Source organism: Squalius cephalus (assembly GCF_949319135.1).
Source record: "Squalius cephalus genome assembly, chromosome: 2".
NCBI classification, from domain to species: Eukaryota; Metazoa; Chordata; class Actinopteri; order Cypriniformes; family Leuciscidae; genus Squalius; species Squalius cephalus.
In genome coordinates this window covers 4,917,610-4,940,841 of record NC_137123.1, presented here as the reverse complement: position 1 = coordinate 4,940,841, position 23,232 = coordinate 4,917,610, and the positions used below count along the sequence as shown (strand labels likewise).

General features: G+C 40.8%; 2 protein-coding genes across 2 annotated transcripts in view; both read right to left on the bottom strand.

Annotated features, from left to right (window-relative positions):
• Positions 1–23,232, bottom strand: part of LOC307154466 (uncharacterized protein) — a 138,212-nt gene that overhangs the window by 65,081 nt on the left and 49,899 nt on the right. The window lies entirely within an intron of this gene.
• The window catches only part of LOC307154498 (deoxynucleoside triphosphate triphosphohydrolase SAMHD1-like), a 34,505-nt gene continuing 13,647 nt past the window's right edge, over positions 2,375–23,232 (bottom strand). The window contains exons 11-15 of the mRNA XM_079864502.1: positions 4,038–4,150; positions 3,743–3,879; positions 3,574–3,666; positions 3,324–3,428; positions 2,375–3,113 (exon numbers count right to left, since the gene is read on the bottom strand). Of these exons, the coding sequence (XP_079720628.1) occupies positions 2,952–3,113; positions 3,324–3,428; positions 3,574–3,666; positions 3,743–3,879; positions 4,038–4,150 (610 nt within the window). The 3' untranslated portion in view covers positions 2,375–2,951. The remainder of the gene's footprint in view (positions 3,114–3,323; positions 3,429–3,573; positions 3,667–3,742; positions 3,880–4,037; positions 4,151–23,232) is intronic.

The following is a 23,232-nucleotide window of genomic DNA, read 5'->3' as shown; positions in this document are numbered from 1 at the left end:
TCCACTTTTGTTCTGACCATACTATTTTCAACATTTTCAATATAATCAAAAATATTTTTTAAAAGTTGTTCTGATCAAAAGACTTTGAAAAGTATTATATTTTTTCTTATAGAACAACTTTTAAGAAATCATTTGGATTATATTGAAAAATCTGGATCTTATTCTGTAGAATCACTGTGATGCTGTAATGACCAATATACATTTAAGTCAGAGATTAGGCTCTAAATGAGTTCAGTGATTCAGATCAAATGATGATTATGTTAAAATATAACCAACACCACCTGTTCACCTTTTCTCTTTGTTCATCTGGCTGTAATAACTCAGATACAACAATCAAACAAAATCTAAAGTTAAACATGTAAAGGTCAAGAGGCCAACTAAATCAAACACTGAGCTCCATAAAGGCGACTAAATTGTGATTTTTTTTTTCTCCTTTGGTGATTCTGCTTGTTAACATCAGGTGTCTTCAATAATGTTCAATCATCACTCAATCAATCACTAAATTATCATTACATAATTCATTAACTTTAACACTCTTGAGTCTGGAGCCAAATAAACTCCCAGGAGAGTTAATTTAACACTGGAGTTTTTGCTGAGGAGAACTTTTACTTTCTGAACCTGGACTTTCCACCTCTGCTAACCAGACTGACTTTATTTCTGTCAGACGTCTAAAAAAGTTTTTATTGAGAATCAACAAGTGTTTAACTCTAATGTGTTTCATTTGAAGTCACCATAACAGTGATTAGTGTTTCCATTAGTTGTTCCATTACAAGTTGATTGTACTGAAATGTTTGTTGGCAGTGCCTATACTCAACCATCATAAAATGATAAAAATCCATCCAGTGTTTATTTTTTATTTTTTATATCTTCTTATATGTTTTCCCCCATCTCAAATCAAGATGTCACAAAATCAATGCCCCTCCCATGATTGTTGATTGACAGCAGCGTTTCAACACAGACCTGCCCTCGCTCGTGAGCGAGCTGTCAATCATAGTTTGCGCGGACCGGCGCGGTCATTGTTGATACGCTGGAGCACTGTCTATGAGCAGAATGGCGTCTAAGCGATTGTGGTGTTCTGTTCTTGGGTGTAATAACGATCACAGCATCATGTTGATGTTCCTAAATCCGAACCGCTGAAGACGCAGTGGCTGAGTTTGATTTCGAAGGGAATATTCCCCACGATCAACAGCAATGCTCTCATGTTTGCGTGAATCATTTCACACACCAGACTGCTTTACAAACGAGGGTCAGTATAAAGCTGTTTTTCTAAGAAGCTGCTCCTGAAAAAAGGATCGGTACCAACTATTCGTGTTCCTGCTGCACCTCCAGAAGAAGAAGTGAGTGTAACGTTTTATTAACCTTTATATTAATATTTATATTAATCTTTGCAAATCGCTAGCACGCTTCACGATGATGCGGCTGTTTACACTCAGGGTACATTACGGCATGTTTTCTATGTACGACGTTCTCAATATAATTCATAATCCCACGTTTATAATGAACAATGCGTTATGGATATTGTGTTATTGTGTTACAAACGGTGTACGCACAGAACAGAGGGCGGGGTGAGCAAAGCTCATTATCATTTTAAGACACATGCACTTAAACGGCGTGCTGAAAACAGAGCTGTTTTTGACCAGGTAAAATTAGTGTTTTCTTACAATACTAATGAGAATTTTTAATTAAAGTATATAACAAACTTTTAATTTAGACCCTAAAGAATCATATTAGCTTGTATAAAAATGGCATTATATGACCTCTTTAACTCTTATTATATATTTTGTTTAATTTTGGCTGCAGTGACAGTGTGTTTGTCGAACACATTTGCAGCAGCAAAGAAAGCTAAAGTGAAATGAGATCAGGTGATGATGATTACCTGTTGATGGTTTTATAATCATCATGAAATAGATTCAAAAGACACCAGTGAATCAGTCTAACAATTGTGTTGCACCATTAATATATCTACATCACAAACCCTGTGTAACTGCAGCATGAGATCCAGCAATATTACAACAATCAGTTAGAAGATTTTAACAAGCATGAGCTCAAAAAACTTAACCTACACTGACACAAACAGATATCAACAATCAAACAGGAGTGAGCCACCCAAGGGCCGTCATTCCTCGCTGTATGTGGTGTGGTAGATTTTTCCTAAACCTATTTCAGGCCTGACCTAAGTCTACAATCAACGTCCCCTAACGTCTACAGTCGACGTTTAGTATATCTGGGTCTCGTCAACAATCGATGTCCCTGAACATCTACAGTCGACGTTTACTATATCTGGGCCTCGTCTACAATCGACTTCCCCTATCTCTCACTTGTTCTCCTAACTATCTTGCTGTGCAGCATTAATGCCAGACAGACTTCAGCAAGTGTCCTTTAAATGCTTTAATCATGGCCGGGAGATCTCAGGGCAGTTCTCCAGAGAATCTCACCCAAAAAGAAGAATACATCAGGTTTAATAGGATAAAGACAGACACATCAAAAATAAGATCAGCATGACTAACATGTCACCTTCTATCAATATGATTTGTTCAATTGGTAAAGCAAGCTTTTTTTACCCTCAGTTATTGGCATCAGCAAAAATATTTCAAATCTTAAAAAAACATTGTAAAGGGTTAAGAGTTCAGTTGATTACTCATTATTTCATGACACAATACAGACAAAGAGCAGAACATTTTGGTACATTGTCCAAAGTTTGTCACAAGGTTAGGGGAGGAGGGGAAGTAAGATTTAGTTTGTTGTATTGTTAGATCTAGAAGGGGAAGTCAAGTAAGAGTTTATCATAATGTTAGAGTTAGTTAGGGGAAGTCAGGTACATAATGTTAGATCATCTAAAAGTCAGATTTTTACAGCCAGAAACATGGTTAATTCTAAAAGATAGTTTAAAAATGTTAAAAATGTTTTTGTTTTAGTCTCAGAGAAGAATTATATGTCAATAATTCAGCTGCCTAGGGGAGTCCAAAATGTTCTGTACACCAGATCTGAAAGCACTTCTCAGCCTCTTCCAACAACAACTTCTCCATCTTATCTTCAGCTGTCTGATCATCAGTTGTTCTGTAATAAACTCTGACAAGCTCTTCATTAAACTTCTTTGGTAGAAAACTGGACAACTGTCAACACAAGACAAATATCACACTCAATGAGTTTTATAAAGATATTTGATCATGTAGTAATATTAATTATACTGAGCCCAACACTACAAAGTTCAAGTCCCTGTCCGATTGGTTTACCAAAAGAACACTATAAAGGAATAAATGGCACTCATTTAAAAAAAAAATATGCAATGATCTGGAATAAAACAGTTTGAGTTTCATAAGTACCTGATAATATTTAATGGTTGAAGCTTGGTTGGGATTCCTCTTGCTGTAGAAATAGATGGATTCAATGGGGTTTTTGTCCTTCATGCCGTGATCCAGATCAACCACCTGAGTAAGAGATTAAATTATTTGTTTGTGAAGATATGAAGGCAGATGTGAGGGATGAATTCACTAAACAGTTGAGTGTTTTTCTTTCAGAGCAAAACCTGCATCTTAAATCACTTTTTAAGCACTGAATAACTACATAACTTACATAAACTGGTAATTCTTCAGCGTTCAGAGAAACAGTCGGGTCAGTGAGGTTGTACTTCTGCACTGCAGCTTTCCATGTTTCTGTCAGCTGTTCCTGAATTTGCAGATTTGAGAGGTTTAGTCAAGTGCTGTACAGTAAATACTAAACCAATGTATTTTTCTTTTCTGACCTTTGACTTGTTTTTCTCAGTCAGACGAGCTTCTCCCACAAACTTTGGCAGTTTTCTCCTGACGATCTTGTTCAGGATGTTTCTGGATTTCTTTAGATTATCAGCATTGGAGGACAAGATCTGCTCAAAGATCTCATCTGATGGAAGATTTGTTATTTTAGCTAAAAAAGTGTATTTGCAATTATTTGTTTCAGTCCTTTTGAGTATAATTTCCCAAAACCAGATGTGCCACTCATATTTTAGCAGCAGACTCACTCAGAGAAAGGTGGTTAAATTTTTTTAGATTTCAGCTGACCTGTGAGTTTGCTGTATTCCTCTGCTGTCTTTATGGCTTCAGAAATCTTCAGCATATCTTCAGGTTTCCCTTCATGGAGATCACGATCAGCTAGTACGAGCGCTTCTGCAAACCTAACACGTAGAAAAACATACAAGTTAGTGTTGTACACAGCAAAATCCCTAGTGATAAATTAACACTGCTCAGAGTTTATATAGTCCACTCTCAGAGTGTTATAAGTAACAGTTTAACAGCAGTGTTAAAGTTAATGAGATAATTAAGTGATTAATTGAGTGATGATTGAGCATTATTGAAGACACCTGATATTAACAAGAAGCAAGCAGAATCACTGAAGGAGAAAATCACACCTTTAAGTCACCATTATGGAGATCGGTGTCTGCTTTAGTTGGGCTCTTGACCCTTACATTTTTAACTTTAGATTTTGTTTGGCTGCTGTAACTGAGTAATAACTGCCATATTAACAAAGACAAAATGTGATCTGATGGTATTGGTTATGTTTTAAAAAAATTTTTTTTTTCAAAAGAAAATCTAATGTTAATAATCTAAGGGTCAAGAGCCCAACTAAAGCAAACACTGATCATCATAATGATGACTTAAATTTGTGATTTCTCCTTCAGTGATTCTGCTTGTTAACATCAGGTGTCTTCAATAATGCTCAATCATCACTCAATTACTAACTTAATTATCTCATTAACTTTACTTAAAAAAACTTTTCAACACTCTGAGTGTGGACTCATATAAACACTGAGCAGTGTTAATTTAACACTGGGGAATTTGCTGTGTACAATATATGCTGTGGAAACATGTAAGTCAGAGGTCTTTAATCCTGCTCCTGGAGGGCCACTGTCCTGCAAAGTTTAGTTCCAACCCTAATCAAACACACCTGAATCAACACATTAAGCTCTTCAGAATCGCTTGAATAGGCAGGTGTGCTGAAGCAGGTTGGAACTAAACTCTGTAGGACAGTGGCCCTTCAGGAGCAGGATTGAAGACCTCTGCTGTAAGTGTAAGCAGAGGTGGAAAGTCCAGGTTCAGAAAGTAAAAGTCCTCCTCAGTATTTTGTTCCCATCACCTGGATTTGCTAATTCAGCAGGAGAGAGAACTAATTAGTGAAATCAGCTGCACAGCAAAAACTCCAGTGTTAAATGAACTCTCCTGGGAGTTTATATGGCTCCAGACTCAAGAGTGTTAAAGTTAATGATCTTATTAAGTGATTGATTGATTGATTGATTGATTGAGAGAGAGATGATTGACCATTATTGAAGACACCTGATGTTAACCAGCAGAATCACTGAAGGAGAAAATCAAAATTTAGTCATCATTATGGTGATCAGTGTTTGCCTTAGTTGTAGTGATGAGTCGTTCATGAACGATCCGTTCATTGCGTCTGTCACGTGAAAAATAAACGAAAGACTCGGAAGGTAAAGTAATTATTTATGTTCCCTGTAAATTATTTTTGACTGCATTATAATGATTTCTTAATTCAGAATATGATCAAGATTGTGTAGGTGGATGTGTTCGGGGAATTTGCCTGTTAAAAGTATAACATTTAAAGCCCCTTAAATGAACGAAATGACTCGGAAAAAAGATTTGTTCATTTTGATGAACGAGATCGAACAAGAGAGTCAGTAAAATGATCCGAACTTCCCATCACTACTTAGTTGGGCAGTTGACCTTTAAATGTTTCACTTTAAATTTTGTTTGGCTGCAGTATCTAAGTTATAACAGCCAGATGAACAAAGAAAAAAGGTGAACAGGTGATGTTGGTTATATTTTAGCACAATTATCATTTGACCTGAATCACTGAACTCATTTAGAGCCTAATCTCTGACTTAAATGTATATTGGTCATTACAGCATCACAGTGATTCTACAGATTAAAATCCAGATTTTTCAATATAATCCAAATGATTTCTTAAAAGTGTTCTAAATATAAATATAAATTATTTTAAATTAAATCTTTAAGGCACACACAGACATCAAGATTCAGTGTATGATTCTCAACAATGGTGACAAAAAGAATATTCAATTAGGAAAAGGAAATTACTAAGACAATTCAGATCATAATTTATTCATACCGCAATGCATGATGGGAGCCATGAATGAGTTTTGATTGGTGGCACCTAGAATGCACCGCAAAATGCTTTATTATTGCCACCATTGTTGAGAATCACAGGCTGATTATTGATGTCTGTGTGTCTAAATAAAAGTATTTTGTTTAGAACAACTTTTAAGAAATCTTTTTGATTATGTTGAAAATGCTGAAAATAATATACTGTAGAATCACAGTATGCTGTAATCAATAAGGCAAACCTAACTCTATAAATGAGTTTTGTGATTCAGGTCAAATTATGTTTATGTCAAAACCTGATCAACTTTTCTCTTTGTTTATCTGAGAGTTATAACTCATAACAGCCAAACAAAATCTAAAGTTATTAGTTTAAGGGTTTAAGACCCCAACTAAAGCCAACACTGAACACCATAATGGCAACTTAAAAAAGAGATTTTCTCCTTTGGTGATTCTGCTTGTTAACATCAGGTGTCTTCAATAATGGTCAATCATCACTCAATCAATCACTTAATTATCTCATGGGTGGAATAAACATATGGCAGGACTTTTACTTTCTGACCCCTGAACTCTCCACCTCTGAGTGTAAAGCCCCAATATTTCCTTGATGCAGAACACACAGACGGAATTGTTGAATTAAGTTTTTGAATTAACTGTCTAACACAGAATGTCGCAGACTGTATACAATTTTGGATGGATACATCAAAAGTAGGTCAGTACACTTAAATCAAATGGTGATATGGACTAATGTATGTGAATATAAAACAGCAAAAGGCTATTTAAATGTGAATCCTGCATGTTCTGTGTGTCTCTGTCTAAATGAATGGTTTGGTTTAATACACACACTACTGTACAGTACAATGTACTCCTTAATGTAATAATAATAATAACAGTCGTAACCTGAGATATTCCCTTTTGAGGGAACTCATGCAGCGTCACCGTCCTTGACGCTTTAGGAATGATAATACCCAAATCGCCAGACTTCCAAGTGCCTGTCTGTGTTAATCATTGCAAGTACACTAAGAAGAAAGCACCTGTGAACCTGGTGTAGAGCCCAGGTGTGTAAAATCTCTCAAATGTAAACGCAGAGGATCATCCTGCTGTATCACACATATCTTCAACTGAAGCCCCTGACCATACGGCCTTAGAGGCCGCCGTACTCCACTCTTGGTCCAAGCTTCTGATGCTCAAAGCACCACAGAGGATGCGTGTCACCTACAGGTTTCTCCCCAGGGATACACCACCCAAAGGGATATAGTACACTCTAAAATCTAATTATTTAGACTTATTTAAAAAAAGCAGGCAAACCAATTGCCTTGATGTTGTACTGACAAATGCTTAGTTAGTGTAGTTCACTTACACAAGAGTTCTAGTAACTAATAAATCATTTACTCTAGATTTACTCTTGACTTAGTATAGATACCATTGTTGTGCTGAGCCTGCTGAACGTTGAAACCTGTGTGTGACTCAAGCATGATCAATTGATATCTATAATGATCAAATAATGATCTGATATGGTGACATAAAAAAAAGACTAGTTAGTGATTTAGTTAGATCACCTTTTAAATGGGTCATATGATGGTTCTAAAGAGAACATTATTTTATGTATTTGGATTAATACAATGTGTTTACACGGTTTTAGGTTTAAAAAAAGTCATTATTTTACACATACTGTACTTTATTGTTGCTCCTTTATGCCCCGCCTTTCTGAAATGCATAGATTTTTACAAAGCTCATTGTTCTGAAAAGCACGGTGTGCTCTGATTGGCCAGTGATCCAGTGCATTGTGATTGGCCCAAAAACCTTTAGCATGTGATGGAAATGTCACGCCCCTTACCATATTTGGAACATCAGTTCCCAAAGCAATAATGACAGGTGATATTGGTGATAATGGATGAGCCCGAATCTGATCCGGAAAAGGCAGATTACCAAGCTGATCAACATGCCAGCATGACTGGACAAGATCGTATCAGGTTGGTAAGGTTTTATTTCATTGGGGACATAATTACTGATGTCTTGATTAATGATTTATACTGTCTTTTTACGGGGGGAGAACACTATGTAAACATAAAACCATGTCTGCATTTGTAAACGTAAAAATGACAAGCAAGCGCTACTCTATACTGCTCAAAACTCGCGTTTGAATAGTCAGTACCATACAAGCTACTTTGAAGCTTCTGTGAGTCAGAATAAGCGCCAGACTGTACTTGCAAAGATGTAATTGCTTCACTTTTTAGAATCAGCCGTTGTGCACAGCTGGCCTTGTACTCTCTGGAAACAGTCTTCCGAAAAATGCACAGCACACAGTCAAAAATTTTGGTTGTACTGTTCTGGAACAGTGTTGTAAATAAAGCTTAAGCTCTTTTGAAAGGCCAAACAAAGTAGTTTGGCTTTCGCGACGAAAAACACAGTCTCTCCACAACATGACGACAATGATACAGCGAGAATAAAAGCTACGCCTTCTTTCTTTGCATATACATTGGGCAGTGTTATGAAACTCTGCCCCCACACTCTGACATAGATTTGTGGGGGCGTGTTTGAACTAGAGCCCTGCACGGGCCAAAAACTCCAGCCCTAACCCGGCCCTGGCCCGTGGTGTTCAAGCCCTACCCGGCCCCAGCCATACAATGGCTGCAATTTTTCAGCCCGAACCCGACCCGACCCGACCCAACCCGACCCGAGACCAACACCAATATCACTTTAAGCTCTCTCTGACGCGCGCTCTTTGATGCGCACTCTCTGATGTGCACTGTCTTTGCTACACGCAAACACACGGACGTCACACGCTACTAAAAGGTAAACTTTCATTATTGGCCTGAAACATCATGCTCAATCATGCCCACAAATATTGAACAGACTGTCCATTAGAAAGAAGCATAAGCATGCAGTAGAGAATATAGCGCTACGGAATCCAACCGCAAAAATAAGTAAATAAACGGCCTAGCCTAACTTTCTTTGTTTTTAAGTAACTGAAGAACAATGTTCAAAACAATGTTAAAAAATGAAGAACTCTTTGCCAACTGGCTAATGTTAAATAATATTAATAATAATAATTTAAAAAAAAATCCAACTTCTCCCTGATCCTTTGCATGGTCAACTGTCACCTGTTAATGCACGTGAGTGATGCGTGCGTACATCCGTATTGTGTTTGTGTTGCTCAGGCGATGTATAATATTTATAATATAATAAATATAACAATATTTCATACACATTATATGACGTGTGTTCTACACGTATATTATGGGCACAATTAAAGGAGAGAAGCTAAATAAGCCAGAGTCCGACCCTGATCTGTAAAAAAAAAAAAAAATGGCACAACCCGAATGGGCTTGCAGACCTCTAGTTTGAACACAGTGTTTTTGGAAGGCATGCAGGGGTGCAAACACATGTATGGTCAAAAAAGAGAGAGGTAATCGAAGCCCTCGTCCCGCGGCAAATATCCAGATACTACATTGCCACCATCCCCAACCCACCCCTATAGGCACATAGAGTCAAATGAAATTTAGAAAAACTATCTTGCACTTCTTCTTCTTGCTTTACTGCTACTTCCCTTCCTGAAAACAATTTCACCTGATGATTTGATTAGCTCTTTTTGTAAAGAATTAATAATTATAGGATGATTGGGGTAATTGTGTAGAGTAGGCCTAGTGCATCTGCATAGAAACTAATAAACAAAATAGAAGCATATATAAATACAATAAAACACAAATACACGAGAAATAAAGCAGTGCTTTATGTTTTTCAGGTAAATTAACTGTATTAAGTATTAATACAGTTTATCTTTTGACAAAACGTGATTTTTCTCTTTCTCTTTTGTTGTTTGATTAACTTTGGTGACACAAACAGCTACAGGTATATTGGGTGCTGTCCCTTTAAGACGAATGCACGTATCTAATACCGGTAATTAAGTTTTATTTTGACTGCGTTTACGGGGAAACTCGTTGAGACGGACACTGGCTTATTTTTTCGTGCACGTCTGTTCAAACACAAATAGATCAGAAAGAAAAGGGAATTCGGTGTTCACGAACTTCACGTGCTGTCTGCGACTGCGTGGCTCTGTGCGCCGACAGACCATCTACATTTGGATGTTAAACACAATATATATAGCTTGATACAGCAAAGACAACGTCGGCAGTATTGACGGCAAAATAGGCAACAGAATATTTCGTTCTGTAGGCTTATTGACAGGGGCAATATTTGAAAATCGATAATTAGGCCTATTTTTTAAATTACAATTATATATGCATTTGTCAAAACCGAGAAACTTTCAAGCATCAAAATGTAATTTATTAATATGTATTTGCGCCTTCTATTTTGTCTGAAAACTTCCAACACTCTTGCGTGTCGCGTGAAAAATAGGCGTCGGTTGCGGTTCTATTTCTAGCACGCGGTTTCGGCGCGGCTCGAGAAGTGTGTATGTCACGCAGGCATTGTGCTCTAACACAAGCTCTAACCAGTTAACATGAGAGCTGACATAAAAACGGACACTCCACGCCACGTAGAGAGAAATGTGATGCAGCGGCAGATCCAGAGTGAGACAGAAACACTAGTGGTTCACGCTTGCGCACATGCTGGTTTGGCGCGCAGTGTTCTGATTCGCTTATTTCCTATTTACTTGTTGGTGGACGCAATCCAGAATTACTGTTGGTTAAATTATAATCAGATATAATATATATAGATATAAATTATAATCAGACCCTCTCAAACCATTAGACCCCCCCCCCCCCCCCCTTAAAAAAAACTCTTCGGATCTGCACGATTCACACAAGTCACCCAAACTGACGTGAAAAAAGCGGGAGGCGCCGAAAAGCGCCCTGTTTGCACCCCTGAAGGCATGGCTGAGCCTTAACTTTTATCAAGAGTATCTCTTTAGGTTTGACACTTGAGCTTTGTAACTCTGCAGATCTTATACTTGCACTAACAGCTACATAACACACTAAAGAAAAGGGAAAACAAGAAATCACATTATATGACCCCTTTAAAATCAACCTATTTATTACTTCTCTTCCTTTAAAACCAATAACTGTGATATATTGTTGCATCAATAGGAAGAGAATTATAATAATATAATATGAAGTTCCAAGTGCCCAACCAAATGGAACACTAATCACCATAATGGTGAGTTGATAAACTAAAACATTTTAGGAAAATCAACATTAATTTATGAAGTCAGCTTATGTGATGTTCTCTCGAATTTTTCAGTTGTATTGACAATTCTAACATTCAAGATTACTTTGGGAAATTAGCGGGGAAACGCCGTCCTTGGGCTGTGGTTGAAAGACTGTGTGTACTGATAAATTTGTCACTTAAGCTTCTTGTCTCTATTGGTGAATTTGTTAGCCATGGATGAAGTGGTGGAAGATTTTATTAAATCGCCACATGAACGTGGATTAGATATTTGTACTAAGAAACAATTGATCAGGATTGCAGAGTTGATATAATGTTGATATAGGGGATGTCAGAAAGACAAAGGATTATGTTAAAGGTAATTTGAAAGTGAAATTGTTGGAAAATTGTGTCTTGATGCCAGATAAAGTTGACACTTTGGTTGAATCATCTCTGTCGGGAAGAGTAAGTCCGGTTGGTTTATCGTTTGAGCAGCAGAAAGAGTTGCTTTTGTTACGTGTCAAAGCTGAGCAGGAGAAAGAGCAGGCGATGGAAAGAATGAGGCAGAATTTGGAGCGGGAGAAGATAGATGTGGAGAGACAAAGACTGGCGCTGATCAGAGAAGGTAAGCTGGAGGGTGAGGCACTCCGGGCTGACCGCCCCCTGGTGGCACAGGTAAGCATGAAGCAAGATGACTTGAGTGGTTTGAGATTAGTTCCCTAGTTTAATGAGGAGGACCCAGAGACATTTTTCTCCTTTTTTTGAGCATCTGGCAGAGGCTCAAGGTTGGTCTGACTCCACGTGTATGTTAATGTTACAGTGTGTGTTAACAGGAAAAGCACAACAGGCTTTTTAAGCTTTAAGCAGCGCTGATTGTGGTAAATACTCTGTGGTAAAAACTGCTGTTCTTAAAACTTATGAACTTGTGCCGGAGGCATACCTACTACGTTTTCGAGGTTGGAGACATGGAGACAAGTCACATCTAGAGTTTATGCATGATTTGGCTATGCATTTTGACTATTGGTGCTCAGCGGCCGGGGTTGACTCTTTTGAAAGCATTTTGGAGCAGTTTAAAAACTCTGTGCCGGAGTGCATTGCCACCTATATGGTAAATGGTAAATGGGACTGCATTTATATAGCGCTTTCAACAGACAGATGGCCACCAAAGTGCTTTACATATTACCTCACATTCACCCATTCATTCACTCATTCATACACCAACGGCGGTGTCAGCCATGCAAGGCGCCATCCAGCTCGTCGGGAGCAGCTGGGGTTAGGTGTCTTGCTCATGGACACCTCGGTCAGGTGGAACTGGTGGAACCTTCTGGTTTGTAGACAACCTACATGAAACACTGAGCCACTGCCGCCCCTATATTAGTGAGCGCAGAGTCAAGTCTGTTGGGGAAGCTGCTGCGCTGGCTGATGATTATTTCTCTATTCATACTTCAAGAAGTGGTGCTGGCCCTCATGAAACAAGAGCAAGTAGGCCATTTGAGGATAAAAGTGGTCGTGTTTCAGGGGACTCTAATAATAAGCGAGGACATTGGAAAAATTATTGTTATGCTCTTAAAGGACAAGTTCGGTATTTTACACATAAAGCCCTGTTTACAGATCGTTTCTGATGAAATAGAACGGTTAAGATTAAACTTTTGACAGATGCTGCTGTCGCGAGAATTTTAGGTTTATTTCGCTTTCCCCTCCCCCCTCCAGAATGGGTGTATAGGTGCACTCGAACATATCCTTCCTAAAACGCATTAAACTTTCATTTAAAAAGAGATGAAACTCACCGAGTGGTCAGGGGTGTTCACTGATATGCTCATACAAAAATCGCTGCAAAAGATGCTTTCCAACAGGTTTTATCGTAGTTTTTGTCCAACTCCATTGACTTGTATTGAAAGAGCTGTGTGAGGTACGGTATTACTCCGCTGCTTCTTCTTCTGCTTCTTCTGTGTATTCAGTGAAATGCCAGCGGTTTGCTTACAATTGGCAAATGTGCATTATCGCCACCAACTGGGCTGGAGTGTCTATTATTCAAGCTCTCAACGGAAGAATCTACGGGTGTGAGACGTTTGGAAAAATAGATCCACAGTTTTACAACGAATGGTAAAACACCTGTTGGAAGGCATCTTTTGCAGCGATTTTTGTATGAGCATATCAGTGAACACCCCTGACCACTCGGTGAGTTTCATCTCTTTTTAAATGAAAGTTTAATGCGTTTTAGGAAGGATATATTCTAGTGCACCTATACATCCATTCTTGAGGGGGGGTGGGAAGCGAAATAAACCTAAAATTCTCACGACAGCAGCATCTGTCAAAAGTTTAATCTTAACCGTTCTATTTCATCAGAAACGATCTGTAAACAGGGCTTTATGTGTAAAATACCGAACTTGTCCTTTAAGTCTCGTCCAAAGCAAACTTTTCCCAGTGCTAATCCTGTGATGTGTGCTGCGTCTGTCACTGATCAGGAGTTAGCTGGAATCACTGGAGAAGGCAATCCGGAGTTGAAATCTTACTTGCCTTTTATTACGGAAGGTTTAGTTTCATTAATAGGAAGCAAAGAGCAAAAAAAATAATTTTTGAGTGACACTGGTGCATTTGACTCGTTTATTGTAGCAGAAACTTTGCCATTTTCAAATGACACCTTTGTGCACGGGCTCAAGCATTCCTGTAGTGGGAATGGGTTTAACCCTTGTGTGGTGTTCATATTTTTGTTACTCAGCCAGTGTTCGTGGGTCTGGTGGACCCGCAGCATTTTTGGGTTTTTAATTCAACACAATCAAAAATGTTATGTTAAAATACTCAACAGATGTTTACATCATCCCAATTACAAGCAATATAAACAGCATATATGGTCAATATTTACTCTTTACCTTTGTTAGATCACATTTAAGAATTGCAACCTCGTGTGGGAATGGCAGGAGTAGAAGCACAAAACTCACTCTTGCACTCTTTCACACTTACACACAATCTCTCTCTCACACGCACGCACACACACACTCATGCAGACACATACACACACCCACAACACACACACAGACACACACAAAACACACACCCACACACACACACATACACATGCACATACACACACACACACTCACTTGGATATGTGGTGTATGGTCACTCTCCATAGGCATAATGGTTTTTCTAATGTACAAACTGTATAATATATCCCCCTACACTAACCCTACCACTAAACCTACCAATCACAGACATCTTTTGGCATTTTTTGAATTTCAAAAAACACCATTTAGTATGTTTTAGTATGAGGACACAGATGTCGTCATAAACCATGTTTACGTTGTAATACCCATGTCATTATACACATTTGTGTCCTCATAAACCATATACAAGAACATACACACACTAACAGCAGGCCCTGACAGGAGGAGGACAGAGTAAAGGTACACAGGACCTACAATTTCTACACTTTTATTAGCCCCGGGTCCAGTGGACCCGGACATCCTGTGTGTAATATAAATGTGTAGGGGGGGTGTACAGTGTGTTTTCATTAAAAATGTGTTCTGATATATATTCCTCACAGAAAATGAGCCAAGGCCAATGAGTCTCAGTTTGAAAAAATAATTAATTGTATCATTTTTCTTTTGATAAAAAATGAAAACGGGTCCAACAGACCCGAACACCATACAAGGGTTAAATGTTTTGAGTGTACCACAACACAAAATGATGCTGCACTGTGATCTCTTCCAGGGTAAGGTGTCTGTTGGCGTGCGCCCAGCGTTACCTGTGGATGGCGTTGCTATGATCCTGGGTAATGACATAGCCAGTGATAAAGTGTGGGCTGATGTTTCTCCACCTGCCAAGGTGACGGTGACTCCTCTGGTGTGCAGTAAGCCTGATGAGAGTGAGGTACACTTCCCTGATGTGTTTAGTGCCTGTGCAGTAACTCATTCAAAGCATTTGTACAGTGATCACTCTGAAAGTGTGGCCTCTAGTCCTCACTTACTGTTACCTGTTGTCCCCTGGTCTGTTTCTATGATGAGCTGATGCAGGAGCAAGAAGCTGACAGCATGGCTGACTGGCTGACAGTCTTGTATGGATGGGGTTTGTTCTCCTGCAGAGTTTAGAAATTGTTCTCATTGTTATTTTTTCCACAATAATGTCTTGATGAGAAAATGGACACCTCAGTTTGAGGGTTTTGTTGGTGATCCGATTTATCAAGTGGAGTTCCTTTAAAGTATCGGAATATTGTGTTGATTTCTCATGACCGGTCTGGACAAATGGGTGTCAGGAAGACATATGACCGGGTTCTGTTTTTTTTTTTTTTTTTTTTTTGGCCTCGTTTGAAAAGGGATGTGTCTGCATACAGTAAGTCATGTCACACCTGTCAATTGACAAGTAAGCCTAACCAGGTTTTGAAGCCCATTCCACTTTGTCCAATACCAGTCAACCATTTAAACATCTTCTTATTGACTGTGTTGGTCCATTACCTCTATTTTTGGAGTTCCACGGGACATTCAGTCAGATCAAGGGTCAAATTTTTGTTCAAAATTATTTGCTCAAGTGCTGGAACAGTTGAACATAGTTCATAATTTTTCATCTGCCTATCATGCTCAAAGCCAGGGTGTTTTGGAGCGGTTTAACCAAACACTTAAGTCCATGCTGCGCTCATTGTGTTCAGATGCAGGGTGATTAGGAAGAGGCTTTACCGTGGATGTTGCTGGCTGCTAGAGAGGTAATCCAAGAAAGTACAGGGTTTAGCCCTAATGATCTGATCTTTGATCATAAAGTGCAGGGTCATCTGGCTCTGTTGCAGGACAACTGGAAGGAAGCTTAGCCTCCAAGTAACCTACTGGACTTTGTGAATTGGTTCAGGTATCGGCTCTATATGCCTCAGGAAGTGGCCAGGAAAAAATTTGCCAGGGCACAAGCTAAGATGAAGAAACGTTATGATTGTCAGACTGAGCACAGAGTGGTTCTCCCAGGTAACCAGGTTTTAGCTCTTTTGCCTCTAATTACTTCTCTGTGGCAAGCAACATTTTCTGGACCATTTTCTGTATTAAAGAAGCTTTCTGATCAAAACTACTTAATTTCTACTCCAGCTCATAGGACAAAGGCCAGGCTCTGCCATGTTAATCTTTTGAAGCCTTATGTTTCCTGTGAGCCATTTGGGAGTGAGGTAGAGTTAAAGTTGTCCAAAACTCATCCTGTTTGTTTGGCTATGCCATCATCCTCAGTTGTGGTAGAGATGGAGGATCTAACAGGGCCTGATGAGGTTATGGTGTCTGGTCGGCTGAAAAATAAGGAAGCTTTGGATAAATTGGAAAATTGGAAAGCGTTTTGGGTCATCTAGAGTCATGTCATCGGGCACAGCTAGTTAAGCTGATTAGAAGTTTTCCTTGCCTATTTGGAGACACGCAATCACGTACAACTTTACTAAAGCATGATAAAGACCCTTGGCCTTTTTCTGGTCGTTCTCCCGCAGGCCTAATTGCTGGCACCTGGGAAGATGGTGTTTAAATAGGAGCTTCTCTGCTGCATTGATCTCTCTTCCTGCTCTGGTCTGGTGGCTAAAGGCTCAAACACTGCTCTGTTGTGGCCTGTCCGCCTCGCTCGGGATGCCAGGACTTTACACAGATGCACATTAAGTTTATTTAAGTTTATGTCTTTTATTTTTACACTCAAAACTTGTACCCGCACACACAACACATCCATGCACCTGCCCTACACTACTGACACTCTGACATTCACACTCCATATTTGGTTCTGTTGTTTAAATTTGTGTTAGATACACAATAAACTTATGTTTTGCACCTTTTGTTTGTGGCTCCTATCTATTTTTATGACCCTGAGTCAGTCATAACACTTACAAAAAAAACCATAACTGGCGCTACGTATGAAATCATAACTAACTGCATAACACATAAACATATAACACATTTGACACACATATAACACATTAGAACTGTGAGAGGCGTTACACTTTCTTCGCAAGTTGAATACGAAAAGTGTTTGCATCAGAGCTGCCCTGATGAAGGAGTGTCACCGGGTGATTAAAGAAAAAGAAAAGAAATGAGCGGCAGGTGTGGAGGGGGAGGAGCTAGAGTGCTGATTGGGGCACATGCTCCCAAAAGTTGAGTATAAAAGGCCATTTTGAAGAGAGAAGGAGGGAAGAGGAGGGCACGAGGAGATGTGAGGCGCGCAGCACGTGAGCGGCCGCGGCCGCTGATGCGGAGGGAGGCCGCGAGAGAGAGAGCAAGAGAGAGACAGAGAAAACTTCGGCTGGATTGCGGGCGGAGGCCTTGGGTGCACCGTGAGTCTGTTGAATTGCAGTTTTATTGTGGAAATGAGCACGAGTGGAACCTTGCAGTGTGTGGTGGATATGCGAGTGTGGGAATTGTTTCTGCTGTTCACTCGCAGTCACAGCTGTTCATTAACCTCTTCTCTGCCTGAATATGCTGTATTGGTGAAACACCACTTTAATCTCTTCTCTGCCTGAACCTGCTGCATTGGTGAAATGCCATTAACCTCTCTCTGTCTGAAAGTGCTGAGATACGCGAAGAGAACGTTGAAGAGAACGCGGAAGCTGTGAATTATGTTCATTCCTCTCTCTGTCTGAAGGTGCTGAGATACGCGAAGAGCTCGCTGAAGAAGAGAACGCGGAAGCTGTGAATTATGTTCATTCCTCTCTCTGTCTGAAGGTGCTGAGATACGCGAAGAGAACGCTGAAGAAGAGAACGCGGAAGCTGTGAATTATGTTCATTCCTCTCTCTGTCTGAAGGTGCTGAGATACGCGAAGAGCTCGCTGAAGAAGAGAACGCGGAAGCTGTGAAATATGTTCATTCCTCTCTCTGTCTGAAGGTGCTGAGATACGCGAAGAGAACGCTGAAGAAGAGAACGCGGAAGCTGTGGATTATGTCCATTCCTCTCTCTGTCTGAAGGTGCTGAGATACGCGAAGAGAACGCTGAAGAAGAGAACGCGGAAGCTGTGGATTATGTCCATTCCTCTCTCTGTCCGAAGGTGCTGAGATACGAGAAGAGAACGCTGAAGAAGAGAACGCGGAAGCTGTGGATTATGTCCATTCCTCTCTCTGTCTGAAGGTGCTGAGATACGCGAAGAGCTCGCTGAAGAAGAGAACGCGGAAGCTGTGAATTATGTTCATCCCTCTCTCTGTCCGAAGGTGCTGAGATACGCGAAGAGCTCGCTGAAGCAGAGAACGCGGAAGCTGTGAATTACGTTCATTCCTCTCTCTGCCCGAGGCTGGTGAAGAGCCTGCTAGTGCTGGAAGAGCCTGTTAATGCTGGAAGAGCTTGCTAATGCTGGAAGAACCTGCTAATGCTGTGAGATATACGTATCCTCCACTCTCTGTCTGAGTCCAGTGAAGAACCTGCTCCCCAAAAGGAGAGAATGCTGAAGAGACTTTTTAAGATTTTGTTTTTATTATTTAATAAAGAGTATATTTATTTTGAATTCTGTGTCTGCCTGTCTCCTTCGTGTCCACGGCCGGCTCCTCAGGGGCGGAACGCAAGCGAAGGGGTGGGCGGCCCGCTGGCGCTCCACCCCGACCTGTGACAGGAGCATGAGAACGGACTACGCCCCATTGTTTCTGTTTAAGGACATTAACATAAAGAGAGTGCCGCTACTCACAGAAAAAAGAAAGACTGCCTAACCGGGGTGTGGGCATGTGTGCGGTTCTCACGATAGACAGACTTGACAATAAGCATCTTGTGCTCTTGATAAACACTTATAATATTGACAAAGCTCCGGTAAGATGTCAATAACTACTAATGCGCCTGATGAGATTTAATCTCAAAGCCGTGCATGTGCCAGGCAAACCGTTGACACATCAGTTGACACATCAGGGCGAGTCTGAAACAAAGGACAACATCAAGGTGTTTGTACAGGCAGTACTGTCCACTAAGCATGTAAGTGAAGACAAGTTAAGTGCCACAAGGAAAGCAACGCAAGAAGAATCTGATCTTCAGTCAGTTTGTAAGTACATTCACTAAGGCCCAGTCAGATGTCTCAACTGTCCACAGGTTTCACACTGTCAGAGCTCATCTCTCAGAAGTTGATGGACTTTTGTTGTATGAGGACAGAATAGTGATTCCAGGATTCACAGAGAAAAGAGGTGTTACGTCAGCTTCACACACGCCATCAAGGTCTCACTAAATGCAGGGAAAGAGCTAACATGTCGGTATGGTGGCCTGGTTTTGGCCAAGACATCACAAAAATAGTCAAGACGTGTAAGTTTTCCTAAGTCAACAAGCCCACAGAAAAGAGAGAGCCTTGTTACAGTACATCTCTTCCCAGCGGTCCATGGCAAAAGATTGCGGGTGACATCTGTGAACTAAATGGCAAGAAATACCTAATAGTCGTGGACTATTATTGTTGTGATATCACGACTGCACAAGTACAGGCCATCACAAGCCAGATAATTATACATTTGAAAAACATGTTTGTTCGTTGGGGGATCCCATATAAACTTGTGATAGACAATGCTACTCAGTTCACTTCCACTGCATGTGCAGAGTTTAAGGGAGTATTCCTACTTGACTTCCTGTTGACGCAACTTCCAGTCTGAACTGGAAGCTGTTGAGAAACAGATCCACGACCTTTTAGTGAGACAGGCCGAGCTGATAGACCGGCATTTGGCTCTTGAAACATCACGCGCCGATGCACACAAATCAGAGATTAACGTTACTAACCCGCTGACTCCGACCTCGTCTACTCCGTGCATTTCTCAACATCGGTCCCGAGCGTCGAGGTCGCGATCAGCCATGGTCTCGTTCACTCCGGCTCCAACACGCCACCACGAAGCCTGGGTGGTTCCGCAGCGGAAGACGCGAGTCAGGTCTAGACCAAGACCCTCTCCGACCCTCCCGGTTTTCGAGATATCCACACAAAACCGCTTCTCCCCTCTTCGCGAAACAGAACGCGATGCTGTGATCATCGGCGATTCCATCGTTCGACACGTACACGCTACGTTAAATAAAAGTAAGGTGCATAGTCACTGCTTTCCTGGTGCTCGTGTTTCTGAAATCGCTGCTCGCGTTCCCGAGATTCTGAACAGTGACGAACGCGTCGGAACTGTGGTCCTGCACGAGGGAGTGAACGACATCAGGCTGCGCCAGACGGAGGTTCTGAAGAAAGACTTCAGGAATCTGATCGATACGGTACGCAGCACATCGCCTGAAATAACGATCATTGTGTCAGGACCGCTTCCCACGTACCGACTAGGTCATGAAAAGTTTAGTAGATTATCCGCGGTAAATGAATGGTTAATGTCATGGTGCAATGAGCAGAAACTGCTCTTTGTAAATAATTGGAATCTGTTTTGCAAAAAAGATTGTGATTGACTGTTAGCTGCAGTGTCCAGGGTTGCTGGGTTATAGAGTCAGTCACAGAGTTGACGATGAGTTTGTTCTGCTGCTGCTTATGTTAAATAAAACAAAGAGACTAAGTCCACCAAATTGTCTTCTCAATATGCCATATTTCCCTGTAGCCCAAGACTGGTTGCCCACTGAAGCTAAGCAGGGATGAGTCTGGTTAGTACCTGGATGGGAGACCTCCTGAGTTTTCTCAGGCTGCTGTTGGAAGAGGTGTTAGTGAGGCCAGCAGGCGCACACCCTGTGGTCTGTGTGGGTCCTAACGCCCCAGTATAGTGATGGGGACGCTATATTGTCAAAGAGCACCGTCCTTCGGATGAGACGTTAAACCGAGGTCCTGACTCTCTGTGGTCATTAAATGTCCTTTGAAAAAGTGTAGGGGTGTAACCCCGGCATCCTGGCCAAATTTGCCCCTTGGTCTCTGTCCATCATGGCCTCCTAATCAACCCCATATACTGATTGGCTTCATCACTTTCTCCTCTCCACCAATAAGCTGGTGTGTGGTGGGCGTTCTGGCGCAATGTGTCCGTCGCATCATCCAGGTGGTGCTGCACATTGGTGGTGGTTGAGGAGATTCCCCCTTCCATGTAAAGAGCTTTGAGTACCCAGAAAAGCGCTATATAAATGTAACAAATTATTATTATTATTATTATCATGATAGAATAAAATAAATATAAATCCATAGCTTGCAAATGGCTCAAGAGTTTTTTGTATTTATTTTGTAAGTCTCTCTGTGATGATATCTAGGTGCAAGAGTCTCTATGTGATGGGATTTATCTGACTTCTGTGAAGCGAGACAGCAAGCAGACGGTGGGTTTAGCCAGTCTGTCTGCTTCCTGAACTGGGTCCCAGTTAGTCAAGTTTCAACTCTAAGACTATGTGCCATTTTACTAAATCAGTCCAATCACGCAGAGGCGTGACACATCGCGAATTTCCTCAAAGAGAAATGTCATTTTTATTAAAGTTTTGATAAATTAAATAAATAAATAAAAAGGAATTTATGAAAAAATAAAACTGATTTCATAGGGCCCAATAAATGCAATAAATCCAATAACAAAGTCCCAAAAAGGTATAATGGTGAATTTGTGTAATGTCATGTAAAGAAGAACAAGCATGAGCAAAGGATGATAAATTGTGTACAGCAGGACAAATTCACTAGCCTGGAAATCCAGACCCAAATCCAAAAGAATAAGGGTCTGACATTGAGTAATGAAACTCAAGGGGCGGCACCAAGCATGCATTTGAAAATCTCACTACACACAATTGGATAACACTACGACCAATCACAACAATACCGAATTTAGCAGGACTAACTGGTAGATTAGACTCTTGCCGTATCCGGTCGGCAAAACAGCAAAAACGTCTTTCTTGCAAAGGAACGATTCGAGCGCTGTCTTCTGTTCCTCTTTTAGATAAAAAGCTAAGTCTAATGGTGCGTTCACACGGACGCGAATAGCGCGTCAGGTGCGAGTGATTTCAATGTTAAGTCAATGCAAAGACGCGTTACGCGCGTAAAAAATTCCTGCGGCGCGAATGAGGCGTAGAGCGCGGCGCGGTAGACGCGAATACGCCTCATTCTCGCGTCAAGTTCGCGCGAATTGAGCATCTGCCGCATTAAGTGCGAATGATTTTATTAGTGCTTTTTGTGCATTCACGCGTTTGACGCGAATTCGCGTCTGCCGCCCGAGTTGAAAAATCTGAACTTCTGCGTCAATTCGCGCCGCGTTAACCAATCAGGAGCCTGCTTGCTTGCTGTCACGTGGTGAAGTGACAGTTTATAATGTTATTTTATGTTTGGCCTCAATAAATTATTTTGTAATATGACTATGCACAACAAAGCAAATCTTTCACATAAAAACTCGATTTCAATATATGAGAGATACTCATTTTGTATTGAATGCTATTTATTCCATATCTATTCTAGATTATATTAAACATTATTAATCTAATGTAAAGACAACAAACAAAATTTAGTGTATAAAAACTAAAATAAAAAAAATCACAGGACAGGTTTCACTTTTGGAGGCTGGCTCCATTTATTATCGAAAAAAAAAATGACAGATTAGGTGGGTTCGGGCGAGGGTGAACCTCGCGCCGGGCTGTACAGCGCGGGCTCGTCAGGCAGCGACCACTCGAGGCCGAGGCCTTATACGGCCTACGCTGTCCTCGTCAGCGTCCTCACCGTTAGGTCCACCAAACCTAGCTCCTGGAGCAAATTGTGAAACTCCTGAAACCCTCCGGAGGGTCTGGTGGACCCGAGTACAGCGACGATGTCCCCTACGCAGCTGTTTCTGCTCTCCAGAGCATATAGGAGCGGTGACTCTCTCGATTAATGCTAATGCTAATGCTCGATAAACATCTAAAAAAGATGGCCGCCAACGGGTTTCTAAACTTTCGCCTCCGGATTTCGCCTCTGACGCGTGTAAATTTCGCTTCAAACTTTTGTTTTTACGCACGTCAATTTCGCTCTTGACACGCGAATTAACACAAAGTGGTCAAGCGTATAACTAGACGCGGCAGGCGCGATTTTGACGCGCTATTCGCGTCTGGTGTGAACGCACAGTAACTCGTTCATTGTAGCGGCCAAAGCCGTTTCAAACAACTGGTGTTCATCCATAGCCATCTTGCAATGTTTACTAATGACTTCGACGTCACAGCATTGTCGTCATCT